Below are 21,689 nucleotides of genomic sequence, written 5' to 3' on the forward strand. Positions count from 1 at the left end.
CTATTCAATCTATAACAGTGAAAAAAGGTTTTGCGTTTTAAATGCACACTATTGTGACACCAGATATGAGTGGCAATGTGCACTGGCAGAGGTTGGCAGAGTACACGCTGTTGGCCTGACACACAGACGCTTGTAGACAACTAACTGCTATTCAATCTATAACAGTGAAAAAAATGTTTTTTTTTTTTGGTCAATCTTTATTTTATTGTAAGTTTTCAAGAACAAACGAGACATAAAGAAAGGTTCAAGGGGTCGTTATACACAAACAATGAAAACATAGTCAAGGATACACTCTTGTCTCACGTTATGGTCTATTCCAGTATACGGTACACTTGTGTGGGGTTGCCCCCGTAGCTACTTAATCGTCTTTACATTTAACGGTGTTAGGCCTTAATTCACAAGGTAAGTATGTATCACGGGCATGACAGCAGAATCGTGTGAGCAGACCGTATTGTCAATTAGTAATAACAACTTGTGACCATGGAATATAGCATTGGCTGTTCCCTGTATTACCCAGTCATTTGTATTCCCATCTGTCATCCCTAACCTTCCCTCATTGGTCCTCTGTCAGTTTTAATTTTCTGTGTCAGAGGGGGAAAGATGCCAGACCATAGCTGATGTGATATTATCGTAATACATGCTGAATGAGCAGGTTAATATGTGTAGCAGGCATCAGTCAGCTGTGTGAGGAGGGGAAGAAGTGGGGTTTGCCGATCGGGTGGCTCGGTTTTTTGATGCCAAAGCATTTTTCGCTAGTATAGTACCTGCCCTGCTCTGTAATAAAGCTAATTTCTCTGTGGCACGTCTATTGAGTGGTCGGCATGAGCTTGTGTTCGTACTCTGGGTGGGCTATCATCTCTCTCTGTCATCGACTCCGGTGACCTAGGGATCACCGGGTCCTCAGTTAGACCTTAGTGTAGCATTAGTGTGTGTATTCCGTCCGGTTTCCCCCGTCCTCCCTCCCCCCCTCGTTGCCATTGGTATGGGCTGTAGGGTCTGAGCCTGCTAACCGTCTGTGGGATGTGTCTGGCTAGGCGATTCGGGTAGTTGGTGGAGGTCAGCAGTCGGTCTGTCACATATGAGGGTCTAGGGGCCCATATGCCTCTCAGCAAGCGCCAGTGGCCTGTACGTCCAGTTGACGCTTAGCCTCAAGTCCCTGTTGCCCTCTGCAGTGTGGCCTTCTCTAGTCATGGTATTTGTCCATGGTGCGGGCTTATCTGCAGTGCCTGGGTGTGGCCTTTTCCTAGATTTGGTACGGTGACTTATGGGAGGCGAGAGCCTCGACTCCGTATGTCTTAATCCTGTACGTAGCTCCTGGGAGCAGTGTGTTCAGAGAGTGTGAGGAAGGGAGGGGATGGGGTGGGCAGGAAGGATGGGTGAGTGGAGGTGAGGCATGGTGGGAGAAGGAGAGGGAGGGGAAGGCACATTCGCCATCGAGGTCGCAGCCCCCCGCACCCCCCCCCCCCAACGTCCAGACGGGCACATCCCCAGGGTCCGAGGAGGCCCCTCAAGGATGTTTTTGTTTTTAAATGCACGCTATTGTGACACCAGATATGAGTGGCACTGTGCACTGGCAGAGGTTGGGAGAGTAAACGCTGTAGGCCTGACACACACGCTTGAAGACAACTAACTGCTATTCAATCTATAACAGTGAAAAACGTTTTTTTTTTTTAAATGCACCCTATTGTGACACCAGATATGAGTGGCACTGTGCACTGGCAGAGGTTGGCAGAGTACACGCTGTAGGCCTGACACACAGACGCTTGCAGACAACTCACTGCTATTCAATCTATTACAGTGAAATGTTTTTGTTTTTAAATGCAAGCTATTGTGACACCAGATATGAGTGGCACTGTGCACTAGCAGAGGTTGGCAGAGTACACGCTGTAGGCCTGACACCCACTTGAAGACAACTAACTGCTATTCAATCTATTACAGTGAAAAAAATTTTTGGGGGTTTTTAAATGCACGCTATTGTGACACCAGATATGAGTGGCACTGTGCACTGGCAGAGGTTGGCAGAGTACACGCTGTTGGCCTGACACACAGACGCTTGCAGACAACTAACTGCTATTCAATCTATAACAGTGAAAACATTTTTTGGGGGTTATTAAATGCACGCTATTGTGACACCAGATATGAGTGGCACTGTGCACTGGCAGAGGTTGGCAGAGTACACGCTGTTGGCCTGACACACAGACGCTTGCAGACAACTAACTGCTATTCAATCTATAACAGTGAAAAATTTTTTTGGGGGGTTATAAAATGCACGCTATTGTGACACCAGATATGAGTGCCACTGTGCACTGGCAGAGGTTGGCAGAGTACACGCTGTTGGCCTGACACACAGACGCTTGCAGACAACTAACTGCTATTCAATCTATAACAGTGAAAACATTTTTTTTTGTTTTTAAATGCACGCTATTGTGACACCAGATATGAGTGGCACTGTGCACTGGCAGAGGTTGGCAGAGTACACGCTGTAGGCCTGACACACAGACGCTTGCAGACAACTAACTGCTATTCAATCTATTACAGTGAAAAAAAAATTTGTTTTTAAATGCAAGCTATTGTGACACCAGATATGAGTGGTTGCACTGGGCACAGTATCCACTGTGGGCCTGACACAGAAGCTGGCAGGCAGGCAATTGCAATTAGATTACACAGGGAAAAAAAAGCAGACTAATGTTCTAAAAAGGGCTTTTTGGGGTGCTGTCCTTACAGCAGAGATCAGATGAGTCCTTCAGGACTGTAGTGGACACAGAATACACTAGCCTAGCTCTCCATTTCCCTATCAAATGAGCAGCAGCTACACTTTCCCTCCTCTATCAAAGAATGCAGCTTCAGAATGAATCTAAAATGGATGCTGTACAGGAGGTGGGAGGGTCTGCTGCTGATTGGCTGGAATGTGTCTGCTGACTGAGGCACAGGGTCAAAGTTTACTCAATGATGACGAATAGGGGGCGGATCGAACCGCGCATTTGTTCGCACGCCGTGGCGAACGCGCTTTTTGCCGGGAACTATTCGCCAGCGAACAGTTCGGTACATCACTAGTGTCAAACATCAGGTAACATCTTGCACCCAGGGAACTTGGTAAAATGCGTTAGACTTCACGGTGATGATCTGAGGTCATGTTGCTTCCTGCCGAATGTGAACATTGAGCGAAGACGGTAATGTGGAGCCATGGCCTCCATTAACTGTTTGAAAGGCTCTATCATTGATAAGGAAGCACCCCTAACAGCAATAACTTCGGGATTTGTTTTTGGACGAATAGTTTTGCCCTAATTTAACCTGTTTGTCCATTTGTTTGAAAGACTACTGAATGAATACAAACTACAATGGCTTAAATGAACACATTTCTTGCTGGATGAAATTAAATTTATATTACAAGATGGTAACTACTGGCTCGCTCCTTGTAATGTATAAGATTTTAAATTAAAACAATGACCAAATTTTGTCCAAAAATTAATGAGTGGATAATTTGGTACAGACTAAACTAATTTTCGTCAGGCAAGACTATTGGCCTATAAGTTGAGTAGTTTTATTATCCTGCTGTTTGTACATAGTCCTGAAATGCAGTCCCCCAAATTGTCCCAGGGTGGGCAGAACACGTTGCGATGTTCCAAACAGCAGTGGTTGACTAGCAGTAGCAATTCTTGGCTCTTCGACATCTCCCCTGTCACTTCTACAGAGCTGGTGGTAATAGCTATGCTGCCTGCCCTACCACTTTCTGCCTCTTCCCTCTTCCCTTCCGCCTTATGATTGTTCATCCCAGCACCAATATTCTCCTCTTGCTGACTTCCTTCCTGCAAAGTTTGCACTTCATTTAGCACCTCTCTAAACACTTTCCCCCCAAAACTTTGCTGCAGTGTAACACATTTACTTCTACCCTTTAGAATGTTTTTGTGCGTGGGTGAATAGGAGTGCAACCCCTTGAAATTGGAACAATAGCCTCTGCAGTGGTACTGTATCTAGTAGTACTAGGTATGGTGATTGTTGGCACAGTGAAACTGGTAGTGGGAATCGTTCCAACAGATTTCAAAGAAATCTGTTGTATACTATAGGTTGTACCAACACTAGCATGAGCTACTAATGGGGAAACTTTCACCAGTTGCTAGTGGAAAAGGTGGACTGCTCCCTGAGGAATTCTGACTCTTCTCCCATCTCATCCTCTAGCTCATAGTTGAGCTCTTCATAAGTCAAGACTAAATGCAAGTCCTGCAAAGAAGAAAAGACAATGCTGATACTTCCAGAGGAGTAACACTTGTTTCAGTCTACCTTGGTAGTTTCTTGCACAGATGAAACTACTTGGACTGACTGCAGGAGAGGGCTTTGCAGTACTTCTACCTGCTCTCAGTTCTTTTAGAGTTCCTAAAAGAAGACTGGGAGGAAGGTTAGCATAGGCAGTGGCAACTCCTGTTTTGCCATTGATCCCTTGCTGCTAGAGGTAGGACTAGGGATCATCTTTGCCAAAAATAGATGTGGTGTAAGGTGAGCTGATGTGCTTCTGCAAGTAGTATCAGGTCAAGCACTAATGGCGGTCTTGGAAGCAGGGAAAAAAAAAAAAAAAAAAAAAAAAAACCACAAACAGAACACCTCTATGCAAAGGGGATGCTTACTTTTGCCTAGGTTATTATTTGTGGTCAGATGGGAAGTGATCCTGTCCACCCTTGTACTATAGGGTATCTGACCACACTGTGTTTACATCATTGTTCCTGCATCTTTGCCATCAACCTTTAGAGTTACTGGACTAGAGCAAATATAGTTGATTCCCCAGATATGAACCACAGAGAAGTTAGTAAAACCCCTCTCCCCCACCCGAATGTACTGAACAAGGTGTACTTGTCATTCAGATTTTGCCTTGTGGCATAAGACTATGCTCCTGAATACACACTTCACCAAGCATATAAAGATGACAAGAATTTGCTCCAGTTTATTTTAGATTCTTGTGTACTGTACAATATTAAGCAGTTTATAAATTAGGAGTTACTGAGAAATGCACACAATACCAACAGATGATTACACTTGACATGCATCATAACAAAAATATAATATGATGCAGAGTTGCTTGGCATCATATAAATCAGCTGAGACTGCTATACTTTCACCACTTTCAGGGTCCCCGATTAAGGAACAAGTACTTTGTGTCATAACTAATCAAGACTGGTTTGACATTTTAGTGGTGCAAGGGGACTCCACCATAACCACCACATGTGAAGTAGTGAGGGGTTCCAACTTTTTACCATGGTTATCTGATGAGACTGCTAGCAAGTAACGCAGTGTTAGATAAGGAAGTTACAAGCAGAGGTTAAGTCTATTTCTGAGTTTAATCAGTATGGTAGGTTGCATCAGATTATGGGATGGGCAGGGTACTAGAAGGCAGTGCCTCACAGACAGGCTTACCATTGTCCAGTTAGTGAAAGCATCAGAGAACAAGCCTGATGTGGCAGATCTGTCTGGGTTTTAATGCTATTGTAGCGTAGTTGCTTGAGTCAGATAGGAGTGGTGAGATATACAGAGTAACAATATATGAACCAGATCTGTACAGAAGAACCATTAAAGCTTAACATTCTCTTTTGAGGCATTCTACCAGTTGACATCCTGGCCTTCTTAAAAACAGCACAAACTAAGTTGCTGGACATGGCTTGAAAGAGGAGATCACATTTAGAATATGCAATGTCTCTTTGCCTTCTCATACCAGTACCCACTCGCCATATACCACAAGTCTGAGGTTTTCCTACCCCACCAATGTCATCATTAACACAATTTGACAAAACCCTACAGTAGTCCATGTCAAGTTCGATCATGCATACGATTCTAGTTTCAGTCTGTGCCCATGTTTCTAGCAGAGCAAAGACCTGAATAAGGAAATCTAGCTAACCTGTGTCTTTTTCTAGCTTCAAGCCATTGTAACAATAAGTTGCAGTGTCAAAGTGCAACTTTGTTCAAATTCGCATTATGTGTACCCAAGTATTCGACTTAGCAGAATTCTTTACAGAGTCTTTACAACAGGTTTTAGCTACAGAAACTGAAAGAAGTTGGAACACATAACCATCAAATCAAAGAACACCTAGAATATTTGACAATATCAGTAGTTCAAGCCTAAAGAAATATCTACAGTAGTAATTAAGTAATTTTATTTAAGAGTTCCTGATACAGATTGTCAACAGCATCCTAATCAGAACATGAGGCCCATTACAGATTATATGACACCAGCCTTGGTCTTCAGAAGGGGGTGGTGCTCATCATTTCTTTTTAGAAGACTCGATTTTATTTGGTTGAAGGTCACACTTAACCCTTCATTGGTACTGTCATGGTAAGCTGCATCAATGCGTTTGTAGCCTTTATATTTCCTGTAATAAACAGATTGTGTTACATTATGGAAGAACCATTTCTTCCAACTCCCTTAGAGAGAAAATACAATTTTAGAGTTGTAGTGTTAATCTACAAATATTAGAGTTCAGTTATGAAGATTCACAATGCACAACTCGTAAGTACACTTACTTGTACAAGAGGGCACCAACAGCTACAGCAACAACAGCCAAAATGCCCAGGTAAATAAGGATCTCTTTTACTGGTGCAGGTGTGCCAGTTCCTAAAATACATACATTTTAGTGGTTACAAAAAAAAAAAATAAAAAAATTGTAAATTCTCCAATTTAATGATAAAACATGGACCATTGTGATTAAAGGATTTTTAGAAACCTAGTGTTATGCTTACCCATCTGATCGGTTCCTATCATTTATACTGCTCCCTTCTCCCAGTGAGACTCCAAGCACTTCTGCGCACTCAGAATTAACCTAATCAGCAGCTATTACTACCCAATTGATGGTACTCATTTAGCCACCTCGAAAGGAGAAGAGGCAGAGTTAACCAGTGACCTTTCGTTTTTGAACAGGCTCTGCAGCCAGAGAATTTACCAAATGAGCTCTCACTGGCTACAGTATCTACTCCACAATTCTGCATATTTAAGAGCAGAGAGTACTTCTCCAAGGAGCTATAGGCCTCTTTAGTTTGTCACATGATTGACTGAATAAGTTACATGAGGTTTAGTAGGCAACGGCTCTGAATGACCGCCACGACTCAGTGCCAATGCAAGAGTCCATATCCTAGACCAGTGGTAAGCAACCTTTTAGCAGCACTGTGCCGAAATAAGATTGTGATGTCCCTTAGTGTGCCAGTCCTATTTTTTTTTTTAAATTAAGGTGTTTAAAGATGTTCCGCTTTTATTATACTGCAGTTGCTTTGTATCATTGTATTTGTGTATATGAGCCATTATATTGTATATGTTCATGAGTAGTTTGTGGTATGGTGTACCCATGATTGTGGGCAGTGTATGGGGGGCACGTGAATGGATATGTCACATTGTGTATTTGTTAGTGTATGTGTGGGGTATTGCATGTGGATTGCCAGTGGTGTTGCGGGTTTGTATTAGGGGAGGGTTATTCTGCAGCTCTGTGTATATCTAGCAGTATGGGTGGCTTCCCTGGGTTCCAGTGGGGACAAAGCTGACCAGGTACAACTCAAGGATAGGCTGCTCTACTACAGTGTGGATTCCCATTCACAAGTGATCAGAGATCACTATGTGCTGCAATGCATAAATTGAGGATTGTCCTTCACCTTTATGTATTAGCAGATATCTGAAGTGTTACTGGGACTCAGTCTCTTCAGGTCTGCTTCTGATGTACTCACAGTTCATGTGGACCCAGTGGCTTTACTCACCTTCACTCACAGAAACAAGGGTACTTGCAAGAGCCAGGCTTGCATCATCACCCAGTGTAATATTCACACAATAGGTTCCTGGTCCTGTAAAGGCTCTTCTTAGAGTCACCAAACATTCATCAGTAGTCACTACCTCATCACAGACTTCGTTTTGTGGAATTGTGCATGTGGAGTCCGAGATTATAGTGCAGGCATCAGTGGGTATACTAGAGGGTGAAAACAAATTTTCCTTATAATTTTCTCTTCCGATGGTGGCAGTGCGTATGGGTTGTGCTTCTAATTGGGACAAGCATTTGCTAGATAGGGGATTAAGAAAAGTCCCTCCTTTACCCTATAAAGGGCTTCCTCTGGCAAACTCATCTCAGTTGTAGCAGGACTACACACTTAAGCAAAATTGTAATTTAGAGGGGAGATTTGTACTGCCACCATATTTAAATTAAAAAAAAAAAATATATAGAAACTCTACCCAAATCTTAGTGTAAAAGTTATATGCGGAACAACTAGAAGATTATACGCAACAAGAGGACTCTGACTCATGAGATGAAGTATCCACCAAGCAGTTGCCCTACTGTCAATAAGAACCTATTCAATGCTTCCAGCAGGAATTCCTGTCTACCAGAAGTGTTTGACATCGGAAGATCTCCAAAATTGAAAGTCATCTCCACCAAGGCTGAAAAACTGGCTAGTGAATGTACAATACGGAAAGATTGGCAGAACCACTGCTCTGTCTGTCTTGGGAACAATCTATAGGGAAAAAAAACACTAAAAACCCACCTTAGATAGATTAACTATTACATGTTAACTGTCCTGTACAGAGACAAACCTGAGAATCTTCATGTTCTTTGCCATAAGGTCTATCCGGGCACTACAGATCTCTAGACTGAATATGATCTGACCTATAGACCATTACTCTTGAACCCAATTTTGCTGAAGTTGTAGGTGATTACATTGTCGACACATCAAGAGTGGAATGGAGAGAGTACCTCCCAGAGATCCTGTGCCCAGTACACTGTTTTGTTACATAGCTGAAACAGACCTTGCCTCTGGCACCACCCTGTCTGTTGATATGTGGGAAACAGTGTTGTAGTCTGACCACATTGTAATAGGTCCCTCAATCAACCAAGATCTGAATGGTGAGGGGAGTGAAGAACCGCCTTAAGAGCTCTGAAATTAGTGGACTATTTTTCTTAGGACCAAGAACACTGGTACATGAGAGTTTAGACAAGTGACCCAGCCTGTGGTGAAAATTACTACTATAGGCTGAAAGGACGGACTTCACCCCCAAAAAAAGAAAAAAAGTTATGGGAGTGTTTTGAAGAGCAATGAAATCTCTTCAATCCACTTATGGTGTATTTTCAGAAAACTTCTTGAGGGGCCGCAACAGGGATATAAGGGAATTCTGAACCTCAGGAGAGTAACCAATTAATTTAAATTCATAACCGGTTTAAACAAATGATCAGAGATTGACAGTCAGGAAATTCCTGAGGAACCCAATCATCTTCATGGTTTACAGAACCAAATCTCAAACTCCTTGAATCTAACAGGAACACGGTTTCTGTAAATAGAGAATCAGATGTGCGGAAGATTATGGATTTGAAGAGAGCAAGCGGTGCCCTCTTTAACTAGATCAAGAAATCAGTTATTGCAAGTAGGTTCTACTTAAAAGCCAGGCAAGAGACATTTAGATATATACACACACAGGTTCCCAAATGCAACGGGGGGGGGGGAGAATATTAAGAGACTCCATTGAATGGTACTCCAGTCATCTACCTCAAAGGAATGAAGTGCAGAGTTAACCCTGCAGCAGAATGAACCTGTGAACAAGGTCTAAACCCACTGCGCTATCCACACTTTGTATAGAAATGCAGGATAATGCCTCCAAATTTCATTTTTCGAAATGGTTATAAAAGATACCCTTTACCTAATGGGATTAAACTGGGGACTGAAAATGACGCTGATCTGCCGTCCAAGCTTTAGCCACCAGAATATAAGGGAAACAGTAGATCAACCCATGATCTTGTCGTCTTTGTCAAATCAATATAAAGTATGTGACAATCACAATAAAACAGGAAACTGACAAGCTGCCTATCAGGAGACTTCAATAACCTCCATTAACGATTCTAAACAAAGTTATAATTTTATGGACACCGCTGCACCTGCCAGCAAAGACCCATACTGAAATCCAGCAGTCTAGCAACAGATAACCCTCATTAAAGTTTAGCAGATTTATCTTGCCCCATGACGGATTCATTCCTAATGAACCTTCTCAGTACATCAGGTGGGAACCAACTCCAGTATGATGAACCAGACAGAAATAATCAAAGGACGCTTCTCTTCAGTCTCTGTGGAACATCAGCTGACAAAGCATTCAAAGATAGGAATTAGGATTGCATATTCTCTGCTTAATTTTTACCCAAGAAATTGCAGCACCTTGTTCATCTTTATAAACCCAAGAACCATATTAAGGGGAGTAGTACAGATACAATAAGCAAAAGCCTTGTATACCAGAGGCATTCCACAGTGTACAGTCCATTTTGCACAGAGTCCAGTTTCTGCAAAACAATTCCATCCATAACTTGCAATTTTAATCAGGACAGATTTCAAATCAGAGATCAGCTAATCTGACCTTGAAAACCTCTGAGCCATGGGGGTTGGTGACACAGGGAACCCTTCTGACAAGCTTCCTGCTGCCAGAGGGAACAGCACAGCAATCCACACTTGGCGGTTTCCCACAAGTGCAATAGTGCACCTGGAACTTTGGTGGATCACACCACCACCTGCGTGTGCATTCCACCACTGTGCACAACAATGGAGTCCCACGGCCCGCCCATACTCACCAACCTGGAACATACTCTGTGCAGAGTTAAACTTCCACAGATTGAGCCATGCCACTCAGCCTACCACCTGGGTGGCTATTGGGCTCCCTCCCCCAGACTGCAACCTGTGTGCCTCACCTTCAACATACGCTTGATCAGTCCCATGCTGGGACAAGGATGAACTGAGGTGGGTTTGCCAGGGGAAGCCCTTTTCTTTATCACCCATCTTGCAGATGCTTGTCCCAATTAGAAAGGACAACCCATACGTCAAAAACAAGGGTTACAGCTTCAGAGTTTAAGACCAACCCATATATTAATTGAGGATTACATTACCTTCCTTGGCAAGCCACGACAAAGTCTATAAAAGCATTTTGAGCTTCAGATGGAGACACATTTGTCATCTCTACAATATTCACCTCCAAGATACCATCTGCAAAATAAGGTTTTATTTAAGCATGATACAATAAAGAAATACGAAGTAATTTAACCCAGTGGTTTCCAAACCAGTCTTCAGGGTACCCCTATTAGTCCAGGATTTTGGAATTACCCAGGTGCGTCAAAGGAGTTTTCTAAAATACTGGACTGGTAGGGGTGCCTTGAGGACTGGGTTAGGAGCCACCTGTTTAACCATTTACTTACCCACAATTCTAATGTTTGTTTTGTAATAGCCATAACGATCAATGAAACAGCCAGCAGCTGGAGTGGTTTGTATGTGTGTAGTAGTTTCAGTAGTAGGAGCAGTAGTAATGTTGGAACCTTCAGTTGTCACAAATGCAGTCTCAGTGAAGGGAAGGTCTGTAGAGTTGCCTGTTGAGGAGTGAAGAATTTTACTGTGTCACAAGTTTGATATATTGCATGACAAACCATCAAAAGCGGGTCTACAGAAGTAGTGCAGCACAAGGGAATATCTTTAAATATGTAAATATCAAAGAACAGTCCGTTGACATTCTAATAAATTTCAAGGAATATGGATTTCAGCCCTTGTAACAAGCTTGATTGCAATTAATACGAAATAAATTCTCTAATATTTCTGTTCTGTACCTGTGGTATTGCTGGTCACTGGAGCTGTGGTAGTAGAAAGGTAGGTTGTTGGAATGAAAGGAGTGGTTGTAACTGGCTTGCAGGGTCCAGGAATGGCAGCTTTCACAGTCAGATTAAGGCTGAAGTTTCCCAACAGAGTATAGGTGTGACTAGAAAAGGGATTATTGGAAACAAAGGACCCACTTCCATCCCCAAATGTCCAGTTGAAGGACACAGCTGATTTGGCAAGGTAGTGACTTGGATCATGAAGCTTGACATCAAAGGTTATAGGAGAATCCTTAATAAAGATCTTGTCTGAGGAATTGCGATCATTCTTCTGGGAAATGTTCACGTAGAGAGGGATTTGTTCTAAAAAGGAGGAAAGGAGATTTACATCCAAAAGAGTATGCACACAATATACATTTTAAAAATTCACAGATGGAACCAATACAATACATGTAGGAGGATGCAGTGACAATTAGGTTCAGTGGAAGAGTTTGGGCCTTTGATTAGTGGTAAAGACAAACCGGTTACTGCTGCAAGTTCTAAACTAGCAGAGTCACACTACTAGTTATCGGAATACATTTCTAGACCAGAGACAATACCAGAACATGTAACCTAGGATCATCAAGATCAGCTTAGTAGTTACCTGTCACAATGTACATTGCACTTGCTTTAGCAACTGGATAGTGCCGTCTTCGATCCCTTCTATACACAGACACTTCCATCATCTGTGTGCCAGCGGTGAGGTTTGTTGTATTGATGGATAGGACTGCAGAGGATCTCCCACACAGTGCATAGTACTGACCTGAAAATACAAGTAGTGGGTAGGTGTTTGTTGAACAGCAGTGAAGGTCTACCAAGAATCAGGCTTTAACACCCTAGACATTACCCAATTATATAGATTTTTGAACTTTACCTAGAATACATTTTGTAAAGGTAAGTGCTTTCCATGAACATACTAAACAGTCACTCGAGACATGCAGTTTAGGATTAACCATAACATGAATTGGCAACTGTCTGAACTTTATCCATTAGCCATATATCAGTTTTTTACGTTGATGGTAACAGATATGATCTGCCCCTTACTTTAATGGATAAGTCTAGATTTAGAATCCTGTACTACTCAGAATTCACCAGTTAGTTTCTGTATTGAACTAGCAATGCAGAGATCACATCTGTAGTCTGGGAGCTCTACACCCAGGCTGAGCAGCACCTTAAATCCCAGAGAATTACAATACTGAGTGTTACCATTATAGTAGCTGCCATCTGTGCCTATATGTCCTCCTTAACCCCATACTAAATTACCAACACCACACAAGTTGGTTACAATCATGAGTTAATTTTGCTGCTACCAGTAGATAATGCAATAAGTATTAGAATGTCTGCATTGGGTCTCACCCAGGGTCTGGAAGACATATACAAAGTTCCTCCTCCTCCAGTCAGGGTGATGAGGGAAAGGACGGCCATCTGGAAACTTATTGAGAAAGGTGCAATTTCCTTCATTGCAGTCATCTACCCATTTGGTCCAGTTGTAAACATACTGATCTTGGTAGCTAGAAGAGTCTAATATATTAAGGATGTTAAAGATACAAATAGTGATATAACTAGCCTTATTAACACTCCTATGCTGAGCCCTACGTACCATTTCTGCATTTTCCATCATATACTATGTCACCATCATCATTCTCTTTTTGGCATCTGGGAAACCGCAGAGTCACAGCAAAGGTAATGTTTGACCCTATCAGCGCTGGGCTGTCACTGGTCAAGAGAGCCTCCACCTTGCCACCTACAGAAGAAAAATACAAAGTTATATAGTAAAGACAAAATGAAGTTGGAGCACACACTAAATGTATTTTGCAGGAATGGTGCTGCTGTAGTGACCAAAATTTATACACAATACAGATTAAGGAACGTTGCACGCAATTTTTTTTATTTTACAAGGCTACTTGAAAACCACCTCTCAGATAAACAAATATGGGGATTCAGTTCCACCATATGGCCATATTCTGTTAATGGCACTACTACTTCACAGTACCCCAATATCAGTGGGTCCTGCATTAATTCCACGTGGGAGACAAATTAACACAATATGGCCATATGGTGGAACTGAATCCACATAATGGTTTGCCAGATGGGTGATTTTAAGTTGCCTTGTAAAAAAGTTATAACATTTATTATTTTTTTTACATGTGCGCTGTTAGTTAATCTGGATTATAAAAAGCTTAGACATGCTCCAATTAAGAAGTAACCCTAAAGAGTAGTATAGAAAGTCTATGGTTTTGACCAGAGGATATCTGGAAGTGTAGAGTGCATGCCATGTATTAAATCAGGTAGATTTCTAAAATAAATTCCCTTTTCACAAGGTAATTTTACTATATTCACCAACTCCTGAGGAGTTGATCTGTTTGGGGTTTGTGTAATAGAGTGTTTGATCATCATCGTAAATAGCTAGTTAGTCCAGAAGGGTTGAGGTCAGTAGAAGGTTGATTTACCTCTCCAGCAGTTTTCCCATCTGGCATCTCCAGCTTTCCAGGCAGGATAAAGCTGCTCATCCCAGGTGGTCCTGTCAGGAGACCATCCACGAATCTGGCTATTATGTCCTTGGTCATTCGACTGCTTTCCATGAAACATGACATCCTGAAATCCTATAAAACATGGTTACCACTCAATGAGCAAACTTGTAGAGCCAGGTTTATAAAGGCCAAAATACTGGTCTAAAGAGAATCTGTTTTATGTTGCCATCTAGACCAGGTGTAACAACCTTCAGCAGCCCAGAGAGGCCATGTATTAATAGATTTTTATTTTAAATTCCTTTCCTCTCTGGGCTTCTGAAGATGCACATTTGAAACAATTTATTGAAATTGCCTTTAATACTTTGCTGGCATTATGGGAGAAAGTCTACAACATCTGGAATGTCAAAGGTTTCCTATCACTTATCTAAACAAAGATAAGTTAGATGTACATTTGGTTGTACGTATTATTCCCCTTAAGATATACAACTTTCTACAGACCAGCCAAGAAAGGTGTGTATAGTCTTTCAATAACCATACCATTATATTCAACTAATGTGCCTGTTTAACAATAGCATCCCTGTAATAGAATTTAAGTTATGCTATGTTAACAGTTTCTATAAATGTATAGACTGGTTTGAAATATGCATCTTTCAATAGTTTGCTTTACCCATGGGATAAGAATAGTAGCAATACATTTATGTGCTGCCGGGAGATCTTAAAGGGGCACTGTTAAGAGTTTATCCATTACACAGAAAAATGGACTGAAAGCATTTCAGTAAGTAGTGTCCCTTTAAGGAGTAAAGGGACACTATAGGCACCAAAACAACTTTAACTTAATGAAGCAGTTTTGGTGTATAGAACATGCCCCACTGCTTAACCTCGGGGTTAATTTTTGCTGCCAGAAGCGGTAACCCCGAGTCACGCTCGGGGTAGATAACAGAGCTGGCAGCGGAGTCTCCTTACCTTCTCCTTGCGATCAAGTGATGTCCCCGCGCTGTGATTGCCGGTGAGAGCCCCGGCGGATGCCTCCATCTGACTGCCTGGTTCCGTCTGAGCCGCAGAGGCTCATGGGGGCGGATAATTCAAATGTTTCAAACATAAAAGTGACACAATCATAAAGTTAAGTGATACAGTGAAATCCTGTCAGATTACATTGTATCACCTCAGATTTGACACAGTATCACCTCAGATTTGAAATTTGATCATCCTACACTGCCCTGCCTGCCCTTTTTGCTGTAATTTCTGCCCATAAAATAAATTTTTTACCATGGCATCAAAGCGTCACTTTAGCATCTCCAAAGCAGGTTTGGATCAGATGAGTGACAGCGACACAGAGCCCCTCGCAGAATTGAGCGACTGCGATAGCGATTCGTGGCAAGATTCGTCATCCGACTCTGACAGTGACCAGAGAAGTGTCGACAGCGACGATTCTGCACCCTAGCTCAGTGATGTGCGCACTTGGTGCCTTATTGATTGCGGTATGGATGAGGTACCGCCGCCAAGATTTCCGTTTACTGGATCACCTGGGATGAAGGTAGACGTTGAGCACAATGATCCTTTGGCATACCTAAAATTATTTCTCACAGATGACGTCATTGAAAAGATTGTCACGGAGACAAATCGCTACAACGAGCAGCAGTCAGCTACTCTGCATAGCAAGTTTTCCAGGAACAGAAAATGGGAACCGGTGACTAAAGAGGACATCTGGAAGTTTCTGGGGCTAATACTTCATGGGGTGGTGGGGAAACCCCTGCCGAAATGGTACTGGACTACCAAAAAATGGCTGGCAACCCCATTTTTTGGCACCATCATGTCTGAGTACCGATTTTCCCTCATAATGAAGAATTTGCACTTCACCAACAACGAGGAATTTGACGAAGCCACACATCCAGCGCCAAAACTCAAGAAGATCTGGGAAGTATACCAAATGATCCTAAAAAATTTCCAGCAGGCCTATGTGCCAGATAGAGACATCAGCATTGATGAAAGTCTGATGGCTTACAAGGGACGCCTCAGCTGGATTCAATACATTGCATCCAAGAGAGCACGGTTTGGAATAAAATCCTATATGCTCTGCGAGTCTGCCACTGGCTATATATGGAATTCCGTCATATACACCGGTAAAGGAACACAATTCAACCCAGGTACAGCGGCTATGGGATGGCAACGTCATCAGTCCTTACACTGCTTGAGCCATTGCTGAATCAGGGGTATTGTGTGACAACGGACAACTTTTACACATCGCCTGAGCTGTACGAGTTTCTGATAAAACACAAGACTGATGGATATGGAACCGTTAGGGCCAACCGACGTGACCTGCCATCTATGTTTGCCAAGAAAAAACTGAAACCAGGAGAAATGGTTGCCTGGCAGAAAGGAAAGATGATGGCAATGCGTTGGCGTGACAAAAAAGACGTATGCCTAATGAGTACAGTGCATAACACCTCCACTGCCATGGTCCACACAAGAGGTGGGAAAGATGTCATGAAGCCACAACTTGTGATTGACTACAACAACACCATGGGAGGAGTCGATAGAGCTGATCAGGCGATGACATTTTATCCGGCTATGCGGAAACAAAAAAAATATTACAAAAAAAATCTTCAGGCATCTACTGGAACAATGCCTCTGGAATGCCTATATACTGCACAGAGGAAAGAGTGACAAGCCTCTTGTTCATTCTGACTTTATCTGGAAGGTGGCGGAGCGGATTTTTGTTAACTACCAAACGGCATCAGTGGCCGTGAACAGATCTGGACGTCGTGCTGTTGACGTTTTCAACCCAGAACGCCTGACTGGTCGTCACTTTATGGATTACATCCCGCCAACCGCAAAAAAGGCAGCACCTACAAGGATGTGCGTAGTTTGCTGCTCAAAGCGAGATAGCAATGGAAAAAAAATCCTAAAGGAAACCAGATTCCATTGCCCTGATTGTGATGTCGGTCTATGTGCAGTCCCAGGTTTCAAAATTTACCACACCCAGGATGTTTACTGAATTTTCTTTGTTTGACAAATTTCATTATTTATTACATTATTGAATAAAATTATATTATTTATGAGATTATAATTCATGATTTTATGTTTAGAACTTTCACATCTGAGAGTACTTTTGGTCAGGTTTAAGAAAGTAATTACTGGCCTACAATACATAACACCAAATGTCCATGCAAAAAAAGGGTACCGCTTTTGGTACAAAATTCCTGACATAATCATACCGCCAGGGAGGTTAATTCCATTTAGGAGTCAAAGAGAGAGAGTCATCTAAAAGTATTTATTGTTTCTGTTTATGCAAGCTCTATTTACATTTTCTTATCCCCTGCTATGTTAATAGCTTGCTAGACCACGCAAGAGACTCCTGTATGTAATTCACTTTACAGAGCAGGAGATACAATTGTTTAAAGTAAATTACATCTGATTGAAAGTGAAACCAGTTTTTTTCATGCAGGCTCTGTCAATCATAGCCAGGGGAGGTGTGGCAAGTGCTGCATAAACAGAAACAAAAGTGATTTAACTCCTAAATGGCAGTGAATTATACAGTAAAACTTGAGAGGCATGATCTATACCAGGTATATGCAACCTTCGGCACTCCAGATGTTTTGCCAGCAATATGAGTGCAAGGATTAAGGGGGATGTAGTACAAGACATCTGGAGTGCCGAAGGTTGCCTATCCCTGATCTAAACACTAAAGACTGCTTCATTAAGCTGAAGTTGTTTAGGTGACTATAGTGTTCTTTTAAGTATGAAAAGGTGTTTTCCATTTTTACAAAAAGTGCAGGTTTTAATAGTAACTCCCCTTGCTTTCAGACAACTGCACCTGTTACTTCCTGGTTTGTTTAGCTCAGTGGAATTAAATTAAAGAGGCAGCAAGTGCCCAGAGCACCTGCCTTGCACAGACTTCTAATTGAACTGCATTGGCTAGTCTGATAGACACTGCTAACCCTCTCCTCTTCCCCAGCGCAGAGGAAAGAACTGCTTTAAAGATACAGAATTTGATGCAGACATGTTTTGAAGGACATCTACTAAACAGTAAATTGTTGTATGTGGGCAGTGGAGTGTTCCTTTAATAAATTTCTAGTGTCCTCATATTCACCACACTTTGTTGTATTGCGGATTAAAAACAAAAAAAAAAAACCATGTTGCAAGCTGTAGTGCTTTAGGGTGTGGAATATTCCTTTTGTGATAATACATAGGATTAGAAAAGGGCACTCGTGGGGGTCTTATCTAGAGTCCACTAGTTTGATCAGTAAACATACAAAGGTCTGGAAGGATTAAACCAATTCACTAGTGAAAGAAAATTCACATACAGCGTAGTATCAAATATTTTCAGTTATTCACTAGAGTAAGAATTGTGTAGTTTTAGAGAGAAGATGAATGGTAAGCACGACTTATTTAGTATTTTCCAGTTCAGCTATTTTGGCCTTAAAATTGAAGTTTAACTGTAGATTTACCAACGTGTGAAACGCTGGGAATCCTGATAGTGCTAGCACTGCTTTGGCCAGATGTTGTGGACGTAGCATTCCATAAGGGCTGTTACCACGACTTCCAGGCAGTCACTGGGAGTTAAAAACCTACACATGGATAGACCACTTCACTTGCAGCCTGCCTTGTAGAATGGAAAGTTCATTTTATTTTTGTTAATTACTCCTTTCCAAGTCGGTTTATATTGCATGACTTCCACTTACTAACTAGCACATAACGGTTATATGTAGAAGGCCAGTATTTTTTTTACATGGTGCCAAATAGCACAGGAATGATATGTCCAGGAATCATGGCAGACCTGGCAACGCTACCTGTAAGTAACATGATTGTACAATAACCCCCACAGAAACTTGGATCACTGAGTGCTATAATGACACTACATAGTGTAGTTATTAATGTAGAACCGTGAAATAAATAATCACTAACACTTAGAGTACTTAGTATTGTAAAGAGTTCATAGCATTCCAAACCTCCCAACATTTCAAAATGGGCAAAGACGGACACTTTTAGGTCGGGGTGTGAACAATGTACTAAGAAATTATAGGCAAGTAAAATAAAGAACAGTTTGTCTAGATTAGAGAGACTGAGGTCCACACTTATTGTAGTTTAAATAGACATTGCTGTTGAACACGGTTGCAGACATTTACAATAAAGCATCAGAATTTTTTTTTTGTTTAAAGTTACATTAGGAAAAGGAACTTGGACAAATAAAATAGTGACTCACACCCAAATAGGGACACTTAGGAGGTTTTAAATGGGCAGTAAATATAACCCCCTTTCCAAATTGTAATAAGATGACCAAAATGTAAATTGCATATTTTATACACCACCATTCAGGGATTATTTCCTCAAAATAAACAAAAAACTGTTGCTATTAAATTGACAAATAGACTAAATCAGTATTGTCTCAATATTTAGCACTGTGCACCTAAACAGAATGTTTTGCTTTGATAACTCTCCCCTCACATGTCTCCAAGATACTCACGTTTTACAGCCTGGATTCCTGAGATCAGCCAAAGGCTGAGCAGCACCAACCCTCCCAATACAAGATCCTTCTTCATTCTGACAAACTAATTCAATGCATGGGACTCCTCACACCTCCTTTAAATAAGAGCTGTGCTGCTCACAGCTGGAGCAGATAGAAATCAAGGCCTCCCATCCCTCCTGGTTATGAACTGGCTGTAGACATCATGTGACAATATTAGGGAATGATGCCTGATTTCAGATTCTCAGTCAAGCCTCCCAGCTCATGTGCTTGTGAGTCACTGATACAAGTCCTAACTTTCACCAGCCTCATATCTCTGCAATACAGTTCAAATTTGGGATATAACTACTGTGCTCTTGGAAAACAAAACACAGCTGCTCCTACCTTTCTGTGGCAAACACCATCATTAAAAAACACTCATATCTTTAAAGGGGCTCTCCAAGGTGGAGTTAAAACATTACTTTTTCCATATTATTAAAATAATACAGATGTAATTCAGTGAAATATGGAAAACATTAACAGGGCTATTCAATAAACTGAGCATTGTTGGGGATTCAAAGAGAACTTCAAATGAAAGACTAAAGTAGGAACTCTGACTCAGAGAATGTTTCTAGTTCTGCTATTTTGGCCTTAAAGGGACACTATAGTCACCAGAACTACTACAGCTTATGGTGTGAATAGTATGTCCCTACAGGCATTTTAATGTATACACTGCCTTTTCAGAGAAAATGCAGTGTTTAAAGGACCACTCTAGTGCCAGGAAAACATACTCGTTTTCCTGGCACTAGAGTGCCCTGAGGGTGCCCCCACCCTCAGGGTCCCTTCCCGCCCGGCTCTGGAAAGGGGAAAAGGGGTAAAACTTACCTTTTTCCAGCGCTGGGCGGGGAGATCTCTGCCTCCGACCCTCCTCCATTCCGCCCCGTCTGCTGAATGTGCACGCGCGGCAAGAGCTGCCCGCGCATTTAGCCGGTCGCATAGGAAAGCATTTAGAATGCTTTCCTATGGACGCTTGCGTACTCTCACTGTGATTTTCACAGTGAGAATCACGCAAGCGCCTCTAGTGGCTGTCAATGAGACAACCGCTAGAGGATTTGGGGGAAGGCTTAACCCATTAATAAACATAGCAGTTTCTCTGAAACTGCTATGTTTATAAAAAAAAATGGGTTAACCCTAGCTGGACCTGGCACCCAGACCACTTCATTAAGCTGAAGTGGTCTGGGTGCCTAGAGTGGTCCTTTAAATTGTTGAATAGGAACACCTCTAGTGGCAGTCACTCACACAACCACTAAAGGTGCTTCCTGGGTCAGTGCATTCAGCGTCTGCATGGAGGCACTGAATGTTCCTCATAGAGATGCATTGATTCAAGGCATCTCTATGAGGAGATGCTGCTTGGCACCATGTGCGCAAAAATGACCCAATGTTTTCCTATGGGAAAGCATTGGATTGACTAATATTGTCGTTTGGTGATCTCAACCTCAAGGAGACCTGCACGGCGCTGGAATAAAGGTATGTAAGCTCACCTTTTACTTTGCTGACGGGGGGCCGGGAACCTAAACAATGTTTTCACAGCTATAGTGGCAGGAATACGTTTGTATTTCTGTAACTATAGTGTTCCTTTAAAGGGACACTATAGGCACCCAGACCACTTCAGCTTAATGAAGTAGTCTGAGTGCACTGCGCCTGTCAGTTTAACCCTGCAATGGTAATTATTGCAGTTATTTAGAAACTGCAATAATCAGTTTGCAGGGATAACTCCACCTCTAGAGGTGATTCCAGGTCATTAGGCGACTTGTGGGCTCACTCTACGCATGAAGACATCCAGCATCAGCTAAAACTCCATAGGAAAGCATTGATTCAATGCTTTCCTGTTGGGTTGTCTTTATGCAATTGCGGCACTCGTAGCGCATGCGCATTAGGTCCCCAACATCAGGGAGGATGAACAAAGGTGGAGTCTGGATTGAGGTGACAAAAGGGTTTTTAACCTTTCTGCACTTCAGGGGAGGGGCAGGTGATCAAGGGGAGTGCTATAAGCTAGTAATACAATTTTGTATCACTAGTCTATAGTTTCCCTTTAAATTGTAAATGCACTTTTAATTCTTATCATAGTGATGATGATGTAAGCAGTATTTGGGTGCCTCCCCCTATATTTTC

At 42.0% G+C, this 21,689-nt stretch overlaps 1 protein-coding gene across 1 annotated transcript; it reads right to left on the reverse strand.

The window, feature by feature from the left end:
- Positions 1–4,913: 4,913 nt before the first annotated feature.
- On the reverse strand, positions 4,914–19,746 carry LOC134609028 (protein QNR-71-like). The gene is made up of 11 exons (XM_063452374.1): positions 19,539–19,746; positions 14,054–14,206; positions 13,204–13,347; positions 12,960–13,124; positions 12,208–12,366; positions 11,580–11,927; positions 11,178–11,345; positions 10,872–10,968; positions 7,723–7,928; positions 6,505–6,595; positions 4,914–6,353 (listed from the first exon to the last, which is right to left on the reverse strand). Exons 1-11 carry the CDS (start codon positions 19,612–19,614, stop codon positions 6,203–6,205), a joined length of 1,758 nt encoding a protein of 585 aa, XP_063308444.1. The 5' UTR covers positions 19,615–19,746; the 3' UTR covers positions 4,914–6,202.
- Between the last annotated feature and the right edge of the window lie 1,943 nt (positions 19,747–21,689).

Source organism: Pelobates fuscus, chromosome 4 (genome assembly GCF_036172605.1).
Source record: "Pelobates fuscus isolate aPelFus1 chromosome 4, aPelFus1.pri, whole genome shotgun sequence".
In the NCBI taxonomy this organism is placed as follows: Eukaryota; Metazoa; Chordata; class Amphibia; order Anura; family Pelobatidae; genus Pelobates; species Pelobates fuscus.

Bases quoted from the DNA above. Each gene is read 5' to 3' on its own strand.
- LOC134609028 (XM_063452374.1), bottom strand. From the start codon at position 19,614: ATGAAGAAGGATCTTGTATTGGGAGGGTTGGTGCTGCTCAGCCTTTGG. The intron at 12,367-12,959 runs GTGAGACCCAAT...TTGTATTTTCAG, and splicing joins ATATGTCTTCCAGACCCTGG to GTCAGTACTATGCACTGTGT. The intron at 6,354-6,504 runs GTAAGTGTACTT...TGTTTATTACAG, and splicing joins GTTGGTGCCCTCTTGTACAA to GAAATATAAAGGCTACAAAC.